Source organism: Pyrus communis, chromosome 8 (assembly GCF_963583255.1).
Source record: "Pyrus communis chromosome 8, drPyrComm1.1, whole genome shotgun sequence".
Lineage (NCBI taxonomy): Eukaryota > Viridiplantae > Streptophyta > Magnoliopsida > Rosales > Rosaceae > Pyrus > Pyrus communis.
This window is the reverse complement of record NC_084810.1, coordinates 19,445,005-19,462,375: the sequence shown is the minus strand read 5'-3', so window position 1 is coordinate 19,462,375 and position 17,371 is coordinate 19,445,005. Positions and strand designations below refer to the sequence as shown.

General features: G+C 37.7%; 1 protein-coding gene and 1 pseudogene across 1 annotated transcript; one reads left to right on the top strand and one right to left on the bottom strand.

The window, feature by feature from the left end:
- Positions 1-6,300: 6,300 nt before the first annotated feature.
- Positions 6,301-12,599, top strand: LOC137743085 (protein NRT1/ PTR FAMILY 2.3-like; annotated as a pseudogene).
- Positions 12,600-13,654: 1,055 nt separating this feature from the next.
- Positions 13,655-14,949, bottom strand: LOC137743084 (uncharacterized). Its single transcript, XM_068482998.1, has 2 exons — positions 14,246-14,949; positions 13,655-13,880 (listed from the first exon to the last, which is right to left on the bottom strand). Exons 1-2 carry the CDS (start codon positions 14,947-14,949, stop codon positions 13,655-13,657), a joined length of 930 nt encoding a protein of 309 aa, XP_068339099.1.
- Between the last annotated feature and the right edge of the window lie 2,422 nt (positions 14,950-17,371).

Sequence of the window (17,371 nt, the reverse complement as noted above, 5' to 3'; positions counted from 1 at the left end):
TTAAAAAAAAAAATTCGTCCAAAAAAAAAAAAGTAGGTTGGGCTCATCAGGCTGGTTGGGCTTGCTGGAGATGGCCAGCCCACTAGCCTGATTTGGTGGTTTTGGCCCGATGGAGCCCACAAGCCTTTTGGCCTAGCCCTCAGTTGGAGACAGTTTTTGTCTCATTTCGAGTTATTTTTAGCCCTATGGCCCTTTGGTCGGATCAGTTGGAGATGGCCTAACTTTCTTCATGGTATCAGAACATGTTGTCACATGTGTGATGCCCAATGGCCGCACGTGCTCCATATCACCCGTTTTGTGTTATCCACGTATTAGGCTTGAAAATTCGTCATACGAGAAGAGGCATGTTGAGTATCAATCCCACATTAGGGAAAAAATACATGGATCTTACATGAGCTTATAAGTAATTTGCTACTTTCTAATTTGTCAATATGTTTTATAGTGGAATCCCACGTTGAGATATGAGATTTTTAAACGTGTGGACATATTACTTGCAACTATTTCTATCCCCACAAATCCTAAACTTTTCTCAAAAAAATAAAAAAAAATAAAAAATAAAAAGCTTCATTGTTCAAATTCCTGTCATCTTCTTTTAAAGAACTCATCTTAGCTCAAAATGTGAGAATGTTACACCTATTTGCTTGGATATATAGCAGCATTGGCCTTTGCGATCAAAACTGAACCGCACCTGAGGGGGCTTGCTAATCCACCAAAAAAAACCTTCATGTGTCCCTTATAACAGTCCTAATCCCTCCTTTACGAGGATCACGGCAAGCTTCTATCCGGGAGAAAAACTTATGTGATGCTTGGTTTGTCACTGAACTTCGTTGAATGGCACTACAATTCACTCAAAACTTGTCATGTGGCAAGTCTTAAATATAATATTTTATTATTCTTTTATATTTAAAATTCTCATAATTATTTTCTACTAATTAATATTTTATATATATATATATATATATATATATATATCAATCTAATGTTTCCTTTTTTTTCTTATTTCCCCTTTTTTTGTCTATCTTTCCCCCTTTTTTTTTTTCTTATCTCCCACTTCTTAATTCCTTAAGTACATTTTTCTTGAGATATCTCCTCATCTCTTTTGGGTTGTGATTAGAATAATCACGTGAGAGTGTATAAGCCTATAACTAGTAAGAAAGTACATACATATTTAATCAAGAGTGCCACCGCAAGACAAAAACCATTAGGTTAAGCTAGTGATAGATGTATGTTCCGGCTAGTGATAGATGTATGTTCCTCCACCATGAGTTTGTGCATCACTATGAAATTCTGCACTTTTTTCTTCCCAAATTTTCTTTGCTTTCTTTACCCCCACTGTTTCTCACCTCTTTCCAAATACAAACCTTTTTTTCCCTCACTATTTCTCTCCACTCTCTATAAATACAAAAGAATACACTCCAGATTATTGAGTTAATTTTTTCATAACCGATTTGTTATCTTTCACTTTGTTTTGATCATAGTAGCTTTCTATTTTCAAGAAAGTACATCTCTACCAAATATAAGTAAGAACTAAAGATAATAATATTTGAAATAAAACATTGATCAAAACATAAGTGTTAAAAAACTTGATATCCAAGGTGAATCTTATAGTTATTTTGCCTTATTGTCAAGCAGCCAGACTATATAAATAAAAAGAAATAAAAATCCCAAATCGTTTCTTCAATTCATCCATCTTCAATCCATGAGCTCTATGTTTCCAGCATCTGCACATTTTTCTAAGAATTTTTTACGTTGAAGAGCTAAAGTTGTGTTATCCAAGATGTCTACTGCCATTAACCTAAATCAATAAACAAAATGTTAGAATGATAACACAAATTGTGACTTATAACCCCAAATATAAGTTTCAATACAAACCTGATTATAAAAGTCTTGAAATGATGGATGCGAGTTGTCATATTTAATGGAGCATTGATAGTTTCTTGATTATGTTGTTTTGCAAGTGTACATATATTCGTTACATAATAATGTAGTATATTCACAATAAAAAAGTAAAAAGTACCATATTGGATGAGTATTACCAGAAACTATAGTAATAGGTGGTGACATTTGCGAGGTATATCTAACTTTTGCCACTTTCTTCAAATTCTCCAAAGCACTCTACAATCTCTTGTTGGTTACCCCTTTAGCTCTCACGGTTGGAGGATCCAATATATGTTGATCATCAGCTTGAACACCGGAAGTGGAGAGGCTATTTTCTTTTCAACCTTATCCGAGGCTTTCTTTGCTTTTATGTCTTTTTCAACCAACTTCATTGCCTCTGATAATATTTCACGTCACTTCAATATAAATTCAACTATGCCTACCTAGGGAAGGCATGTCACATAGTATCAGTCTGTTGTTGAAAGTCATCCATCATTCCATTTTGTCACCGATGAGGCACAATCTCGACACGAATTCTTGTATTTCAAATAGAATGTGACAATTCAGACAGAAAAAGGTTTGCACAACTACGTCGAATGACACCAAATCTAGAAACCGTGACATCTAAATGATGTCAAGGCCAACACACTACTACAATAATAGAATATCCTAAGTATGCTCTGAACAAATCATGTTCTAAGACCAAATTGACACGCCCGACCCCGGTATCCTCCCAACACCAGGGTAGGCACGAGCTAGTCGACACCCGAAGATGACGAAGCCATACTAACATGCATGAGAACTATGAAGAAGGGATGAACATAAATAAAACTTGTAAATTATCTATAATGAATATGCAATTATGGAACGTATTCAGAACATACAACTAATCCAAAACACTGTAAAAGGAATATTATAAAAATGTACGAACAAAGGAATGGGTCCTACACCGAGAGGACTCGAAGATACCGATGCGGGAGTGCCTTGAAACTGGGATTGTACGCCTCAATTCTAAGTCCTAAGGGGGCATAAAACAAAACATGAGTGGACCAAGTTTATATACAAGTAAACTAAAACAGTTATTCTTTAACGTACTAACCCCCAGTTTATGTAAACTCATATAGCATAATAAGTAATAAGTTTTCCGAAAACCCTAGTATGCCATAAAACGTTCATAAAACATATATCATATATAGTGTGCATAATAGTGGTGTCACAATCGTCCGAAGGCACTACATCGCCCAACCAAAGCCATATATAAATATCTTCCAGTCGAAGGCACTACATCGTCTGACCGAAGCCATATATAAATATCTTCCGTCCGTAGGCACTACATCTCCCACCCGAAGGTATATATAAATCTTCATTTGCCCGAAGGCATATATAAATCTTCATTTGCCCAAAGGCACTACATCGCCCTCCCGAAGGCATATAAATCTTGCGCCCAAAGGCACATATATCATTCACCCGAAAACACTAAATCGCCCGCCCGAAGGCACATATGTATGAATATCCACTAAGTAAGCACAGAAAATCATGATCATAATCTTTCCAAAATGTATCTCATCAAAGCTTAATAACTCAAACATCATATTCATAAATATCTGAGTAATGTAAATTTGCTAAAGCATGATATTTCATAAAGCGTAAATCCAATTTACTTACAAACGTTTCATAAAACGTAATCATAAAATCAAGCTTTTCATATATGCATTTCTAGTAATAAAATCATGCATTTTGGAAGGGGTTCATTCACAAATACTTCGTCGTCGAAGACCCGTGCAAACTAGAGAAGACGGAAACACCACTAACAGCGCACCTAAGCACATAAAGGGACCAATTAATAAAACTCTCCTAAAACGATTGAATTTAGGAAAACGGACATCATAAATGGATTCAGGATGTCGAAAAACCTAAAAGGAAACCTCGGGGGCGATGTGTTCCCCGCCTTAAAGTTGGCCGGAAAAGTCAACAGCACCGCTGTGTTCCCCGTCGTCCACGACGGCGGAGGCGCATGTGCTCCACTCGCCAGCCATGGCGGGCATCCACGTGCTGATCTGGAAACTAGGAACCGATCGGGTTGGGTCAAATTTGGGTTGGATCTGGATTTTGGGTTTTTTGGGTTGGGCCGGTTTCTGGGCTTGGTTTAGTGGGCCAAAGTTCTGGGTTGGGCCGGGTAGCAAGGTTAGGTTTGGATTCAATTTATGGGTTTCGGGTTGGGTCGACCTGATTTCAGGCCATGAGTCGGCCAAAAACTAGGCAAGAGTTCTAAAGCTTTATTCAAGTTCATTTCTTCACCATTTTCAACGTACAAACTATGGAAATGAAGCTTAGGATGAGAGGAAGAAGTTCTTACCACTTTGGTGACGTGTCGTGGCCGGAGCTGGCCGGAAAATAGCCTGGAAGGCACGGGTTCTTGCCGAAAAAGTGTCCCCAAGTAATTTTCTGTCACAAAACGTCCATAATACATACTTGTATTCTTTAAAACACCCCAGAACATTCAAAGGAAGAAGGATCAAAGGTATTCCAAGCCTTACCTAGTCGGAACAGTGGAACTTACCAGCATGGTAGGTGCGCTTAGCTCTGTTGGGTGGTCTATGTGCTTCATAGAGAATGAGGAAGAGAGAAGCCCATTGACGGTGGTAGTTTATGGGGTTTGCCGGAGGAAATGGTGAAAGGTGATGGTGTGGCCTCTGCTTGCAGAGAATGAGAGAGAAATAGCTGGGAGAGTTTGAGAGAGGGATCCGAAAGCTGTCATGGAGAGGAGAAATGAAGGAAGAAGAGGGAGTGGGCTAGGGAACCAAAAAGGAAGTGGGCCCTACTTGGCACATCAAACAAGACTAAAGGCAAACATTTAAAATATAAAACTCAACCAAAGTAAAAAATACCAACTTGCCCTCGACATCTCGAAAAATTCGGGACGGGTTGTTACAGATTTGGACTAAAAATAAATAGACGTAGAGATATAAGTGGTTGACCTCTCAAAACTGAGCTACATCCACTATGTTGCTCATAATATATTAATTTTAAGACTTAATAGCGCTCAACTAATATATTCAATCTTTTCTTTTAAGCCTCTAGTTTTGGAGAAATTTTTCCCTGTTCTGGGAACTTCACCTCATACATGACAGGTGGAATACCAAACCAATAGGCATATGACATGTGGCTATATGTTTTTACACAGAAATTCTTTTTTTTTCTTGCTCTTTTTGTTGAAAATTAATTCATTCATTATTATTATTATTATCAAAATTCGTTCTAAAACTTCATCTTCTTCATCTGCAACCCCTAAATTCTTCTAACTTTTAATCATCATTGAAATTGGTTGCTGGCCCCTTAACATTCACAGTCTTTTCTTCACCATCAATCCCCAATTTTGTCGGCTGTGCAATCCCCCAACATCGCCATCTAGCCTCCATCGCCTAATCAATGACGAGATCTTGTCGTCCATCAACATCCCCACCCTCCTCACTAGCCTAAAACCAACAGCACTGGATCGCCTCACCCTTCACAGCCTTCATCTTGCTCGCCTGCTCTCTGTCAAGTCCTCGGTCAAGTTGTCCACCATGCGCAACACCAACAAAGGCTTGAACCTGGCAAAGAAAAAGGATTTTGTATGTTTAGGAGTCAGGCGAATCTGCAATCTACCAAGAAAGAAGATGAACAGATTGAGAAATTAATGGAGTTAAACTTTTTTTTTTTTCTTTTTCCCACAGATGAAATATTTTATTAATAGACTTATCTCGAACAAAACAAAGGCATGAAATTTAATAGAAAACAGATTTGCTACATGTCAAATATTTATTGGGTGGGTACTCCAGTTGTCTCATGTACCGGGTACTCGGAAAAATTTCTTCTAGTTTTGGAGCCTCTCAAATTGGCATTTAATGCGCCATTAACTTGTACTAACATACTGACACCTTTCCACCTATTCGGCCAGACTCTCGTCAGTGAAGTGACGTTTTCGCAGTCAAGGTGGCACACCTTTTTAGATTCATGCAAGCCAAGCGTCCCACTCTGACCTTGGTTACTCTACCCTATCTCGCCGAGCGTTGTCCCGACTATCTTTATGTCTCATCTTTGGCCTATATTGTTGACTGCAAGTCGCCGCATGGTCCAAATGGCACTTGAGTAGTTCTGGATGTATTAAGTGGGTAGTAAGTACCTGTTTTGAATGAAGGTGGTTGTGTTAAGTGACAAAACTACTTTCTTTTGAAACAAGTATTATAATGTATGAGAGAGTTCTTTAATTCTTTCTACATTTTATAATAGCAAAGATGGTAAACTTGTATGTATATTCAATTTATGTTTGTGGAAATTAGAAGCATTCTCGCATTATTTATAAACAGTGTGTTCATGTTGAAGAATATCACAAAGCGAAGGTTGAGCCTTGAGCTAGATTAATTGTTGAACCTTTACAACATGGAAGGCTCTCTCTCCCACAAGGATCATGAAGCCCACTTTTATCAGATGGTAGCAGACGCGGTGGTTGGATCACTTTCCCATTCATCATCGGTCTCTCTCTCCCTCCCTCCCCACCCCCACCCCCAGCCTCCCCAACCCCACACCTCCCCCCCCCCCCCCCCCCCGGCCCCGCGGAACATGGTATTTAAGTATAAAAATTGACTATTCAAAGAAAATTTCAAAATGCTTGAGTTTGTAATTTCCTTAGATAAGTTTAAGTTTTTATATGTAATCGTTTAGCCTAATCTTGTTGTCTCTTGAGCTTTTGATATGTAATCGTTTGGCGTAATCTTGTTTATCATTCATATGCATGCATGTAGACTAGAGCTCAGAGGAGTGAATTGTATTATTTGCTGCATGCTTCTAAAATTGGCTTGAAGGTTAAATACCTACATGCTGGTGATATACTTTCTTGATTGATTATCGGTTACAAATTTGTTCAAAAGTTTTCAAAATTGAACTCCACAAACATCTAAGCATTTTTAAACACCTTGAGATTCAATTTCACTATTAGATTGAAACATCGGACGCTTATTTCTTATCAATCACTTATCATATTAATCTACGTGCATAGTTTTACATAGAGTTCCACTTGCGTGCAGAACGTATATGTGCAAGCATCCTTACATGCAAAATGGGCTGCGCATGTGAGGAAGGGACATTAATTGCCTTACACACACATATGTATAGGATCAGGATCAAGGGACGTATTTTTGACATGCTTTCTTTGGGCCAAAGCCTTAATGTTTCGCACTAAAATTTGAAAGATGGACTTGTACAATTTTGAGCAGGGGCTGTGATAGGCTTGTCACTATTAACTACATTGTAAAAGATAAAGAATTGGTACAGAGGAAGAGGAAGATGATAGAAAAAAAAACCAAAGAGATTGTATTGATTGAATGAATAAAATGTATACAAATGAACTTGAGGAAATGATAGTTGTACAATCCCTTATATAGCCATATAACCTAATTTCAATAATACCCTTCTAACTATATTTGTGTTATATCAGTTATTACTCCCCTCTCAAACTAAACTTGGAGTATCCAAATGAAGTTTGAATTAGCCAGGTAGACTGATCTGCAATGACGGGCTATGTTGCAGCGGACCCTCCATCACCAAAATCAGTTGAAGCAAGCAGTTGCAATAAATATCTTTTCTCGTAAGGAGATGGACATGTCAAAAGCATTGCATCTGCAGCTTTAATGGAGGTGGAGCTGATCCATAATGTACCAATCTGCACTTCTCGTCCAACATTTACTGGCAGGCGTGTTGATTCTTCTTTAATTCGGGTAGAAAATGAACCCAAATGCGCTGAGGCTTCAAATAGGCGCATTTGTGAAAATGCCTGGAGAGCACGTATGAAAGGTAAGGGAAAACATGACGGAAGGAACATTTCAAATGCCCTTAACAAAGGCAGGAACAAGTGTTGCTCACAAAGCACTGCAACCATCTCGGACAGCAAAACATTGAACTTGCTTATTAGAATTCAAATTAGCACTAAAGCCATTAGAATTGTCTTTTCTGTAAGCAGAACCCAATACAAGCTCCCCAAAAAGTAGATCAATGAGCTTTGCAATACAATCAAATCTAGTCTTGGTCTGAACGTAACCAACAAGTTTTCGACTTTGAACTGAGAAGCCATAATAACACACTTACTGTATATGCAAATTATCCCTCCTAAATCTTTACAGAGACTAGCACTAAATCAACTAAGGAGAATGACACTCCAAGAAACCAAATCAACCAAGGAGAATGACACTCCAAGAAACTAAATCAACCAAGGAGAATGACACTCCAAGAAACCAAATCAACCAAGGAGAATGACACTCCAAGAAACCAAATCAACCAAGGAGAATGACACTCCTGATAGCTTCCTAAATCTTCCCAGATACTAACACCAAAATTAACCAAGGAGAATGACACTCCTGAGATTTTCCTAAATCTTCCCAGAGACTAACACCAAAATTAACCAAGGAGAATGACACTCCAGACTATCAGACTATCAACAGCAACTCCAGACAATCAAGAAACGCAGATCACCAGACACTGGTTTTACAATTGAACCTTGTCCCCCATATCACCAGATCATCAGAATCGCAGAAACTCCTTCAAAAATTAATCTTGGCAGAAACTATATTTCATCATTCTTCAACTAATGTCAATGACCTTCACAAGTTCACAAGTAATCATGTATAAAATCTCACACTTTATCTTCTGCGGCAATTCCACAAACACCATGTATGGATAAAGAAGATGACAGATACAAGAAATAACCTGACAGAATCCAAGATCCCACTTTCCAATCAGCAACGCAGAAGAGAAATTCCCAGACGAACAGCAGAAAGAATCACCACCGAATCGAGATTTGCACAGCAAAAAGAAGATGGATCTCGGCACCCTAATCTTTTGACGAAGTGAGCTGTACAAATTGACATCCAGGACACCGCCAATTAAACCCCTGATTCTTCCTCGCAGACATGTCGATAGAAGTGGGAGCTCGGGCCCATTTCTTGATGCAAGTCAGATGGAAAATTGAGTAGCAACTTGAGCAGGACCAAACATGTGCAGACCTCCTTACCATATCATAACAAATCATACACTCGACAGTGCCCTTCGTCAGCTTATCTTGAATTTCTTCCACAAGTTGGAGCAAATTTATCTGCACCGCTAAAACCGAGTGGCTAGACCGGCGCATAGGGCTTTGGAATTGGGCGAGAGGAATCCCTCGGCAAAGAGCTTTAGTTATTGGAGGTAGTGAAGGCGTCGGTGGAGAAATCTCCAAATCAGAACAATCAACCAACAATCGCAGAAAAATCAACCCAAGCTCGCGGAAGCACTGAAAATTTAATGGAAATTTGAAGAGAAACTAAATTAGGAAAAAAAAAAATTTGCAAACTACTACGAGAGAAATCACCAGAATCATGGCGTGAGCTGGTGGTTCTGATACCATATTAACTATATTGTAAAAGATAAAGAATTGGTACAGAGGAAGAGGAAGATGATAGAGAGGAAGATGCTAGAGATAAAAACAGAGAGATTGTATTGATTAAATGAAGAAAATGTATACAAATGAACTTGAAGAAATGATAGTTATAGGATCTCTTATATAACCATATAACCTAATTTCAATAATACCCTTCTAATTATATTTCTGTTATATTTGTCACTTACAGTCGGAGGATGGCTCTCAACTTTTATAGTGTTTCTGATTCAAGAATTCAATATAAACAGCATTGATGCTGCTAAGATTGCAAACGTGGTTAACGGTTCTTCCAGTTTTATCCCAATCATTGCTGCAATCATAGCCGACTCTTTCTTCGGCTCATTCTCCGTTATCTCAGTTTCCTCCTGCATTTCTTTGCTGGTAATAAAAAATAACCATTATGTTAACATATTTATCTCATTACATGCCTATTTGCTATACTCATTATTTATCTGCAGAGACACAAAATATAATAGACAAATGTACCGTATATACTGATTACTTATTGACTACCTCTTTAATAGAGAAGGGGAAATTTTTTATTGTGACGAGAATATAAGTGGTACACCACGTGTTTTTATACAAGTGGTGGGAAATTTTATTTTTTAAGTTATTAATTTTTTAACACACATATCTCACCATTTATATAGTGACATATTTATATAGTGACATGTGGTGTACCATTGTGACATCCCACATCGCCCAGGGGAGTGATCCTTATATGTATATTCTCATCCCTACCTAGCACGAGGCCCCTTTTGGGATCTCACTGGCTTCGGGTTCCGTAGGAACTTTGAAGTTAAGCGAGAAGGGGGCTAGAGCAATCCCATGATGGGTGACCCATTGGGAAGTTGCTCGTGAGTTCCCAAAAACAAAACCGTGAGGGAATGGTAAGCCCAAAGCGGACAATATCGTGCTACGGTGGTGGAGCGGGCCCGGGAAGTGGTCCCGCCCGGGCCGGGATGTGACAACCATCATGTGTACCGGTCACACTGAAAAATCTCTCATAGAGGTGGACTCCATATACACATTATACGTTAAAGCTTTAGAGGGGAGGTCATAAATGTAGTCAGTTCTCGCTAAAACTAATTTGAACCACATTATTGCTAGCCAATTGTGAGAAGTCCACTTCCTATCCCTTAGCGTAGATAATATCACTTGTTCAAAAAAAAATTACTTGGGTAAATAGTTTATGATAATATTGTATTCAATTTGTCAATCTAATCCGAGATAGATCATGTTGATTGTTAAGCTGATCTACCTATGAGGTGATTGTGACTTCAACATGTAATGTTAAATATGTCAAATATCACAAATATGAACGTTTAAGTAGCTAGTTAAACTCCATTTATGATTTAATAATACCGATCACTTGACTTGTAGGGCATAATTCTCTTGACCTTAACCGCGACACTTAATTCGTTGAAGCCTCAACCTTGCGCTATCGGATCCGAATTATGCCATCCCACCTCGACATTTCAGTATGCAATCCTGTATGCGGGTATAGCTCTATCATCTACCGGGTTGGGAGGTACCCGCTTTACCTTGGCAATACTGGGTGCTAATCAATTTGACAGACCTAAGGACCAAGCAACTTTCTTTAATTGGTGCTTCGTTTCTATATACTCTGCTTCAATAGTAGGCCTAACAGTCATTATCTATCTTGAGGACAATGTGGGTTATAGATGGGGATTTGGCCTAGCTGTCATCACCAACCTAATTGCCATAGCCATTTTCTTGTCTGGAACCCGTTTCTATAAATATGATAAGCCACAAGGGAGTCCATTTGTGGGTTTAGCTCGTGTTATTGTTGCTGCTACGTGGAAAAGGAGTCTCCAGATCTCTTCTGAAAGCAAGGATTATTACTATGGGAATGATGGAGTAACGGGCGTGGAGGCTGCAGCATCTAGCAGGAGTTTGAGGTACAAACATTACAGGGTTAACTATATACATTTTCAAATTTTTATGAAATCTCATCTGCTCAGCTTATTTAGACAATGCCCAACAGTTCATCGTATTGAGTTCTTGGTTGTGTGGTAATTAAATCTCTTGAGTTATTGCTTCCTCCTTCAAAACCTAAATTGTTAACTGAGATTCTGAGGAGATAAAGATATTTTTCCCTTAAGCAATATTTTTTAATAAAATAACATGAATTGAACTGCATAAAATGAGAAAACTTACATAGAGTGTCATGTCATGTGAGATAATGAATGCCGTATTATGTCAGATTCAAGTGTGCAATGTATATAATTTTTTGAATTATATATAGAAGCTGCATGATTTGTTCTAATTGGACAAAACTTGCCACTCATTCTGCTACGTGGGCAAGACACCTATTAAATTTTTCTCGTTTAATTAAAATAAAGAGAAAAGGAGAGGATCATCTTCCAAGTTGGACAGTATTTGTAGACATACAATTTTGATGCCTTATTTTTTCTATGTAGGTTTCTTAACCGTGCAGCACAGAAAACTGAAGGAGACATCAGATCAGATGGTTCAATTGCAAAACCATGGAGACTGAGCACAATGCAACAGGTGGAAGATTTCAAGACGATTATAAGAATATTTCCAATGTGGTCAACAGGCATATTATTAGGTACCCCGTTAGCAATTCAATCCTGCAGGCTCTAACCATGGACCCTCACCTTGGACCTCATTTCGGATACCACCTGGCTCGGTTGTAGTCATTATTCTAATCTCCAATGTCATCTCTCTCTCCCTTATCGACAGGTTCTTATATCCCACATGGCAGAAGTTGATTGGCCGGTCTCCAACGCCCCTACAACGTATTGGATTAGGCCACGTGTTAAGCATTCTCAGTATGGCTGTTGCGGCAATGGTGGAGTCGAAAAGGCTTAAAGTATTCCAAGACCACCATCTCCATGACCAGCCCGGTGCTGTTGTACCAATGCTAGCTTTGTGGCTTTTCCCACAGTTAACTTTGATAGGCATTGGAGAGGCATTTCATTTTCCAGGGCAAGTTGAATTTTTCTATCAAGAATTTCCATTGTCGCTGCGAAGCACATCGACGGCTTTGACCTCATTGATTATTGGGATTTCATTTTACCTAAGCACAGGTGTGATTAATTTGGTCCAAAGGATTACTGGATGGTTACTAAACAATATAAGCGATGGCAAGCTGGACAATGTTTATTGGATGCTAGCTGTGGTGGGGGTGATAAACTTTGGCTATTATTTGGTGTGTGCTAAGTTTTACAAGTATCAAAATGTAAAGGGTGCAGATGGCAGTCCTGACCCTGATAGTGCGTGATAAGTTATTAGTGTTTGTTGGTGGTTAAAAGAAATTTTATCTGGGTTATAAGTTGACCATCTTCAAATAAAATATCAAATCCTAAGTGGAATGTCATGTAATCAAATTTGAAAGTAGAAGTAAGCTTCAACTAGTATGTCAATCCTATGTGGATTGACATATGAGTTTTCATATGTCAAATAATTTCTAATTATTTTGTTATGTGGTTCCCAATTAGAGAATTATTTTCATATGTCAAATAATTTCTAAATTCAGGTCCTACAATTCTCTAACAAGTAATTTTGATGCCAAGAAGATATAGATCATCTTCGCTTGCCATAGGGTGTCCACAAAACACCTTTTTATCTTCAAGTGTATGTGTTTGAGATGATTGCAGTAGAATTTATAGAGTAATTGTGTCCTTTGAAATCTGGGCCACCAAGTCCCACACCACCCTTGATTTTTTTCATGATGCATAAGTCACTCCATCATAGGCACGGCGTGGTCAAGTAAGTTCCACTTCCCCATATATAGAGTGCTAGTCGTTTGTTTAGTTGAGGAGTAAATTCCCCCTCCCCCAAAACAAAAACAAAAAAAAAAAAATTATATATATATATATATATTGGTTAGAATCATTAGCAGAAATAATCAAATAATTTTTTTTTTTATAATGAACAAAAATAAAAATTCATAAACGTAGAGAAACAGAGGGAACGAAAAATCCTAAAATTAACTTGAAGACTCCTCCATCAAACGTGTAAAATTTGTTTTGTATTAATTAATTCTCTTACCGTTTAATGTAAATATAAGGTTATATTTAAAAAAGATGACATGACATAACATATAAATATGATATTATACACTAGTTGCCAAAAAGAAAAACAAAAATAAGACATATACAACGAACCTGCCTTTGTTTGCCTAAACCAAAAACTTCATCTAGTATATACAACAGACTAAAACAAAAAAGTTATTTTTTCTCTCAAAAAGTTGTTCTTTGTGCTGGACAAAAATCTTGAGTGCAGCCACTTTATCTTGTCTATGGCCGTTCTCGGTTGTTTTGTTAGGGTTGGCTGCTAGAACCCTTCTAGTCTTGTGACTAGTTCTGTCCTTGGCTTAGATCGCCTCGCTTTAACATCTTTTCCATTAACGGAGAATTTTACTTTGCCTTCGTGGTCCGGTTTATCAAGAATTCTGGTAGCATCTGACGCAGACTTAGCAACAACTTGAGCAAACAGTGATTGTTCACTTGGATGAACAGGCTTCTTCATAAAGATTGACTCTATACAATCTCCAAATTTCCTGCATATACATGATGAGTTAAAAAAAGTTAATCTAGATATTGTTGAAGCTGATAATAATAAACCAATATTAAAGCTATATATACCTAGTCATATAAAATTGATTGTATGTTGTGCCATCTTTAAATTTGATACTCGACATGATAAGGTCAGTTAAGATGATACAAATTGTTTATTTTCCAAATTACATCAACAATCCGTTAGTAATCACACTAATATTGTCTCAATTAACTACCTGCACAGCCTGATAAGTATTGGGTTTTATCACAAAGCACCTCAGTGCAATAAGACGTGTAACCATTTAATATAAGTTGCAATAATTAAGAGAGAAAGAGAGAGAGAGAGAGAGAGACTAGAGAGAACCACCAGTTTAAATAGCTTTTGAGTTCTTCCTTTGAAACAGGATGGCCCTTTGAGAATGTCAAGAATAAAGTTCTATCATTGTTGTCAACACTAGGTTGATACTGATCTGGCACATCATCGTCTGCTTCTTGGGGTGGCAATAAAGGTTGAGCCTCAACAATATTATGACCCTGCTGATTAAGTGAATAATTATGCTGAAACCATTGTTGTAATATTGGACCATTCAACAAATTGGTTTGCAGGAAACCACTGGGTATATGACCCAAATATGGATATGGTGGGACTATAATTATATCCCATAAAGCTCTATCGAAGACATTGTCCATAACTTTCTTCATCTCTTCCCGGGCCTTTTCCTTGTTCTCAAACACAAACTCGAGTGGAATATTTTTTGTAAGAAGAAGAAGACACAGTGTTCGGAACTTGCTATCAATTTCCTCTGACCCCGGAGGAGCGTAATTTGAATACAGATACTGTAAGCAGATAATCGACTCACACGCTAAAGCATACAAGTCCTGGTCATGTAAATCTAACGTGCCCGCCATAAACTTGTAGTGAGTTTCTGTGTCCAGAAAATACCAAAATGCTAGGACAAGCTTAGATTGGTTAGGATCAAAACGTAAACCCAGCAGTCGAACGTAGATTGTGCGATCGATGGAATGGAATAGCTTTAGCTCTTCAAAGGCTCTGTAAGATGATATGTCCATGATGATGCAAGTGCCAGTGCTCTTGGAGCGTTTGCTTTTGAAAGGGCTGCAGGTTAGGGTTTCAGTGATAAGCAAGGTTTTCTCCTTGATATTTCAGTGATAAGCAAGGTTTTCCCTCTCCACACACCTTGTTATATAACAATTCTAATTAGTTGCCGAAAAGGGAAACTCTAATCTGTTACCCAATAAAAATCTCCCACGTAAAAGGGTTTATACTTTTACTACTGTATTAGCGTTTCAATACCCTTATTATCCAAATATCGACAGGTAATTCACATTCCTTTTTATTTTGGTTTTTGTATTCCCCAGTCTTTTGGATACTGTTACAATCCCCAAATTGTTAACCCAATTTTGGTTCCCAAACAATATCAAGATTTTAATCATAATCCTTCTGTGCCTGCCTTCCCTTTCTCCCTTTCATCTTATTTTATTTTTGTTGTAGATTTTTTCATGAAACACTGTACGTAATCGACAGAATAGTCGTTAATTGTGTCAGTTTAGCCGCTACGTGGCTGGATGTTGGAAAATTAAAAAGGAAAAGGTTTAATTTGCTTAACTATTTTGTTTTATGTTATTTTATTAAGATTTATGTTTCATTGTTCTTAAGGAATTTGGTTGACTAATTCAATTAGCTTGTGTTTTCTTTTTATTTAGGTTCCATTGTCCTTATGGAATTTGGTTTACTTATTTGATAGGTTTACTTATTCAATCAAGTTTGTATCTTCGCATGTGGTCCAATATCTTAGTAGATAGGGTGTTGGTTTTTACCCATTCGTTCCGTGTTCAAAACTCTCCCATCCGCTAAATTATTGTAATAGTTTTGAACTCCCTCTCAATCTCTTGACCGAAAAAAAAACTCCCCCAACATATATAATAATACATTCAAAAAAAAAAATTAAGTTTGTATTTTGTTCTTTACAAATACCTTGTTATAAAGAAGAATGAAGATGCATTCGAGTTGTGTGGAATTAACGACAATGGGATTCCTGGTGTCCTGGTGCTGATTAGGTTATGCGGTTACGATTGTACTCCTTGTCCCAATATGATTTAAGAGTTTCTTCATACATGAAAACAAGATATTGGTGATTCTATGATCATTGTAATCTTGTGATTCCGGGTGAACTCGACTTTTAACTAAGTGCTTAAAATCTGCTTCATTCTTTACTGTTATCTTTAAATCTAATTTGCAATGACACTTTTTGGGGTTAAATTCTTTACAAATATGTACATACGAGTCAAATGATTGTGTTCAGCTAACATTGTATCAATAAAATGCAGGCAAACCATAGTCGTATAATGTAAGAAATGAAAAAATATCCAGACTTTGAATGTTTTCAGAACAAGATAATGTGGAAAATGTCTGTACAGATAGTTAGGTAGTGACTACAACGAAAGGAGAGGATCGAAGAAAAAGAATGGTGTGTTTAGCTAGTGTGACATGGAATGATTAGGTGGATGCACTCCTCTTACTCTCCAAGGTTATTGAGAAGTGGGGAGGCCATTGTTGGTATGTTTTGTACAATCGAACGGTCCAATTACATGATTAACCTTTCGCTTCACCTGAAGTTCATACAGTGTAAGCACGTCAGTTCATTGGAACATTTGTAATTCTACGAATAAAATTCAATCAAGAAAAAGTTGCAAAGAGTACGAGGGTGTTTCTCTCTCTTATCTGTAAACAATGAATAGAGGATCGTCTAGGAAGCAAAATCATACCGGAGACCATGGACCCCGTTGAGGTTGAGATTTGTTGGGGGGTGAATTTTGTACTGCACCACTTTTCTTTGTCAAAATTTCCTGCAGAAACACTTGGTATAAGATTACTATTATCATGCTAAAGACTAAAAAATGTGTCCTGTATCAAAACTGAGAACTAGAAAATAATCGAAGTGTTCGGTCAAAATGAAATAGGGGCATCCAATACCCATAGGCATTGGATCAATCCGAAGTTCAGAACTACTTGCTAAGGTTTGGTTTCCTCTTCTAAATTTGGTTAGTGGCGTGTAATGACACTAGAATTTTGGACTTTGAACTGACGTCTGCAACCTTCAAACAACCGTAGCTCTGGATCTCTTGAGAAGTTTGACATTCCTTGGTGAAACGACCACTGTTTTCCCATACCATTTGATCTCCTTCACAGGTCAAAGGTTTAGACAGATCAACTTGTTCCCCATGCAGTTTATTGACACGATTACCGCTACACTGATCAACACATGATAGTAAAGTAGTGTTGACAGAACTTGCATCTTCTTGGAGCGAGTACAAAAGCAACGTTCATGCTATTATCATCCTTATCCAATAGTTCGCAGGATCCCCTCTGTGAAAGAAGTTTATCCCCATTCCTCTGAAATTCTACCTCTTCCATGTGAACAACCTTTTTAGTAATATATGGTTCTTCTTGTCCCATAGATATTTGGTCTTC

Coding starts and splice junctions, on each gene's coding strand:
- LOC137743084 (XM_068482998.1), bottom strand. CDS start 14,949: ATGGACATATCATCTTACAGAGCCTTTGAAGAGCTAAAGCTATTCCAT. Junction 13,881..14,245: donor CTCAAAAGCTATTTAAACTG/GTGGTTCTCTCT, acceptor ATGTATATGCAG/GAAATTTGGAGATTGTATAG.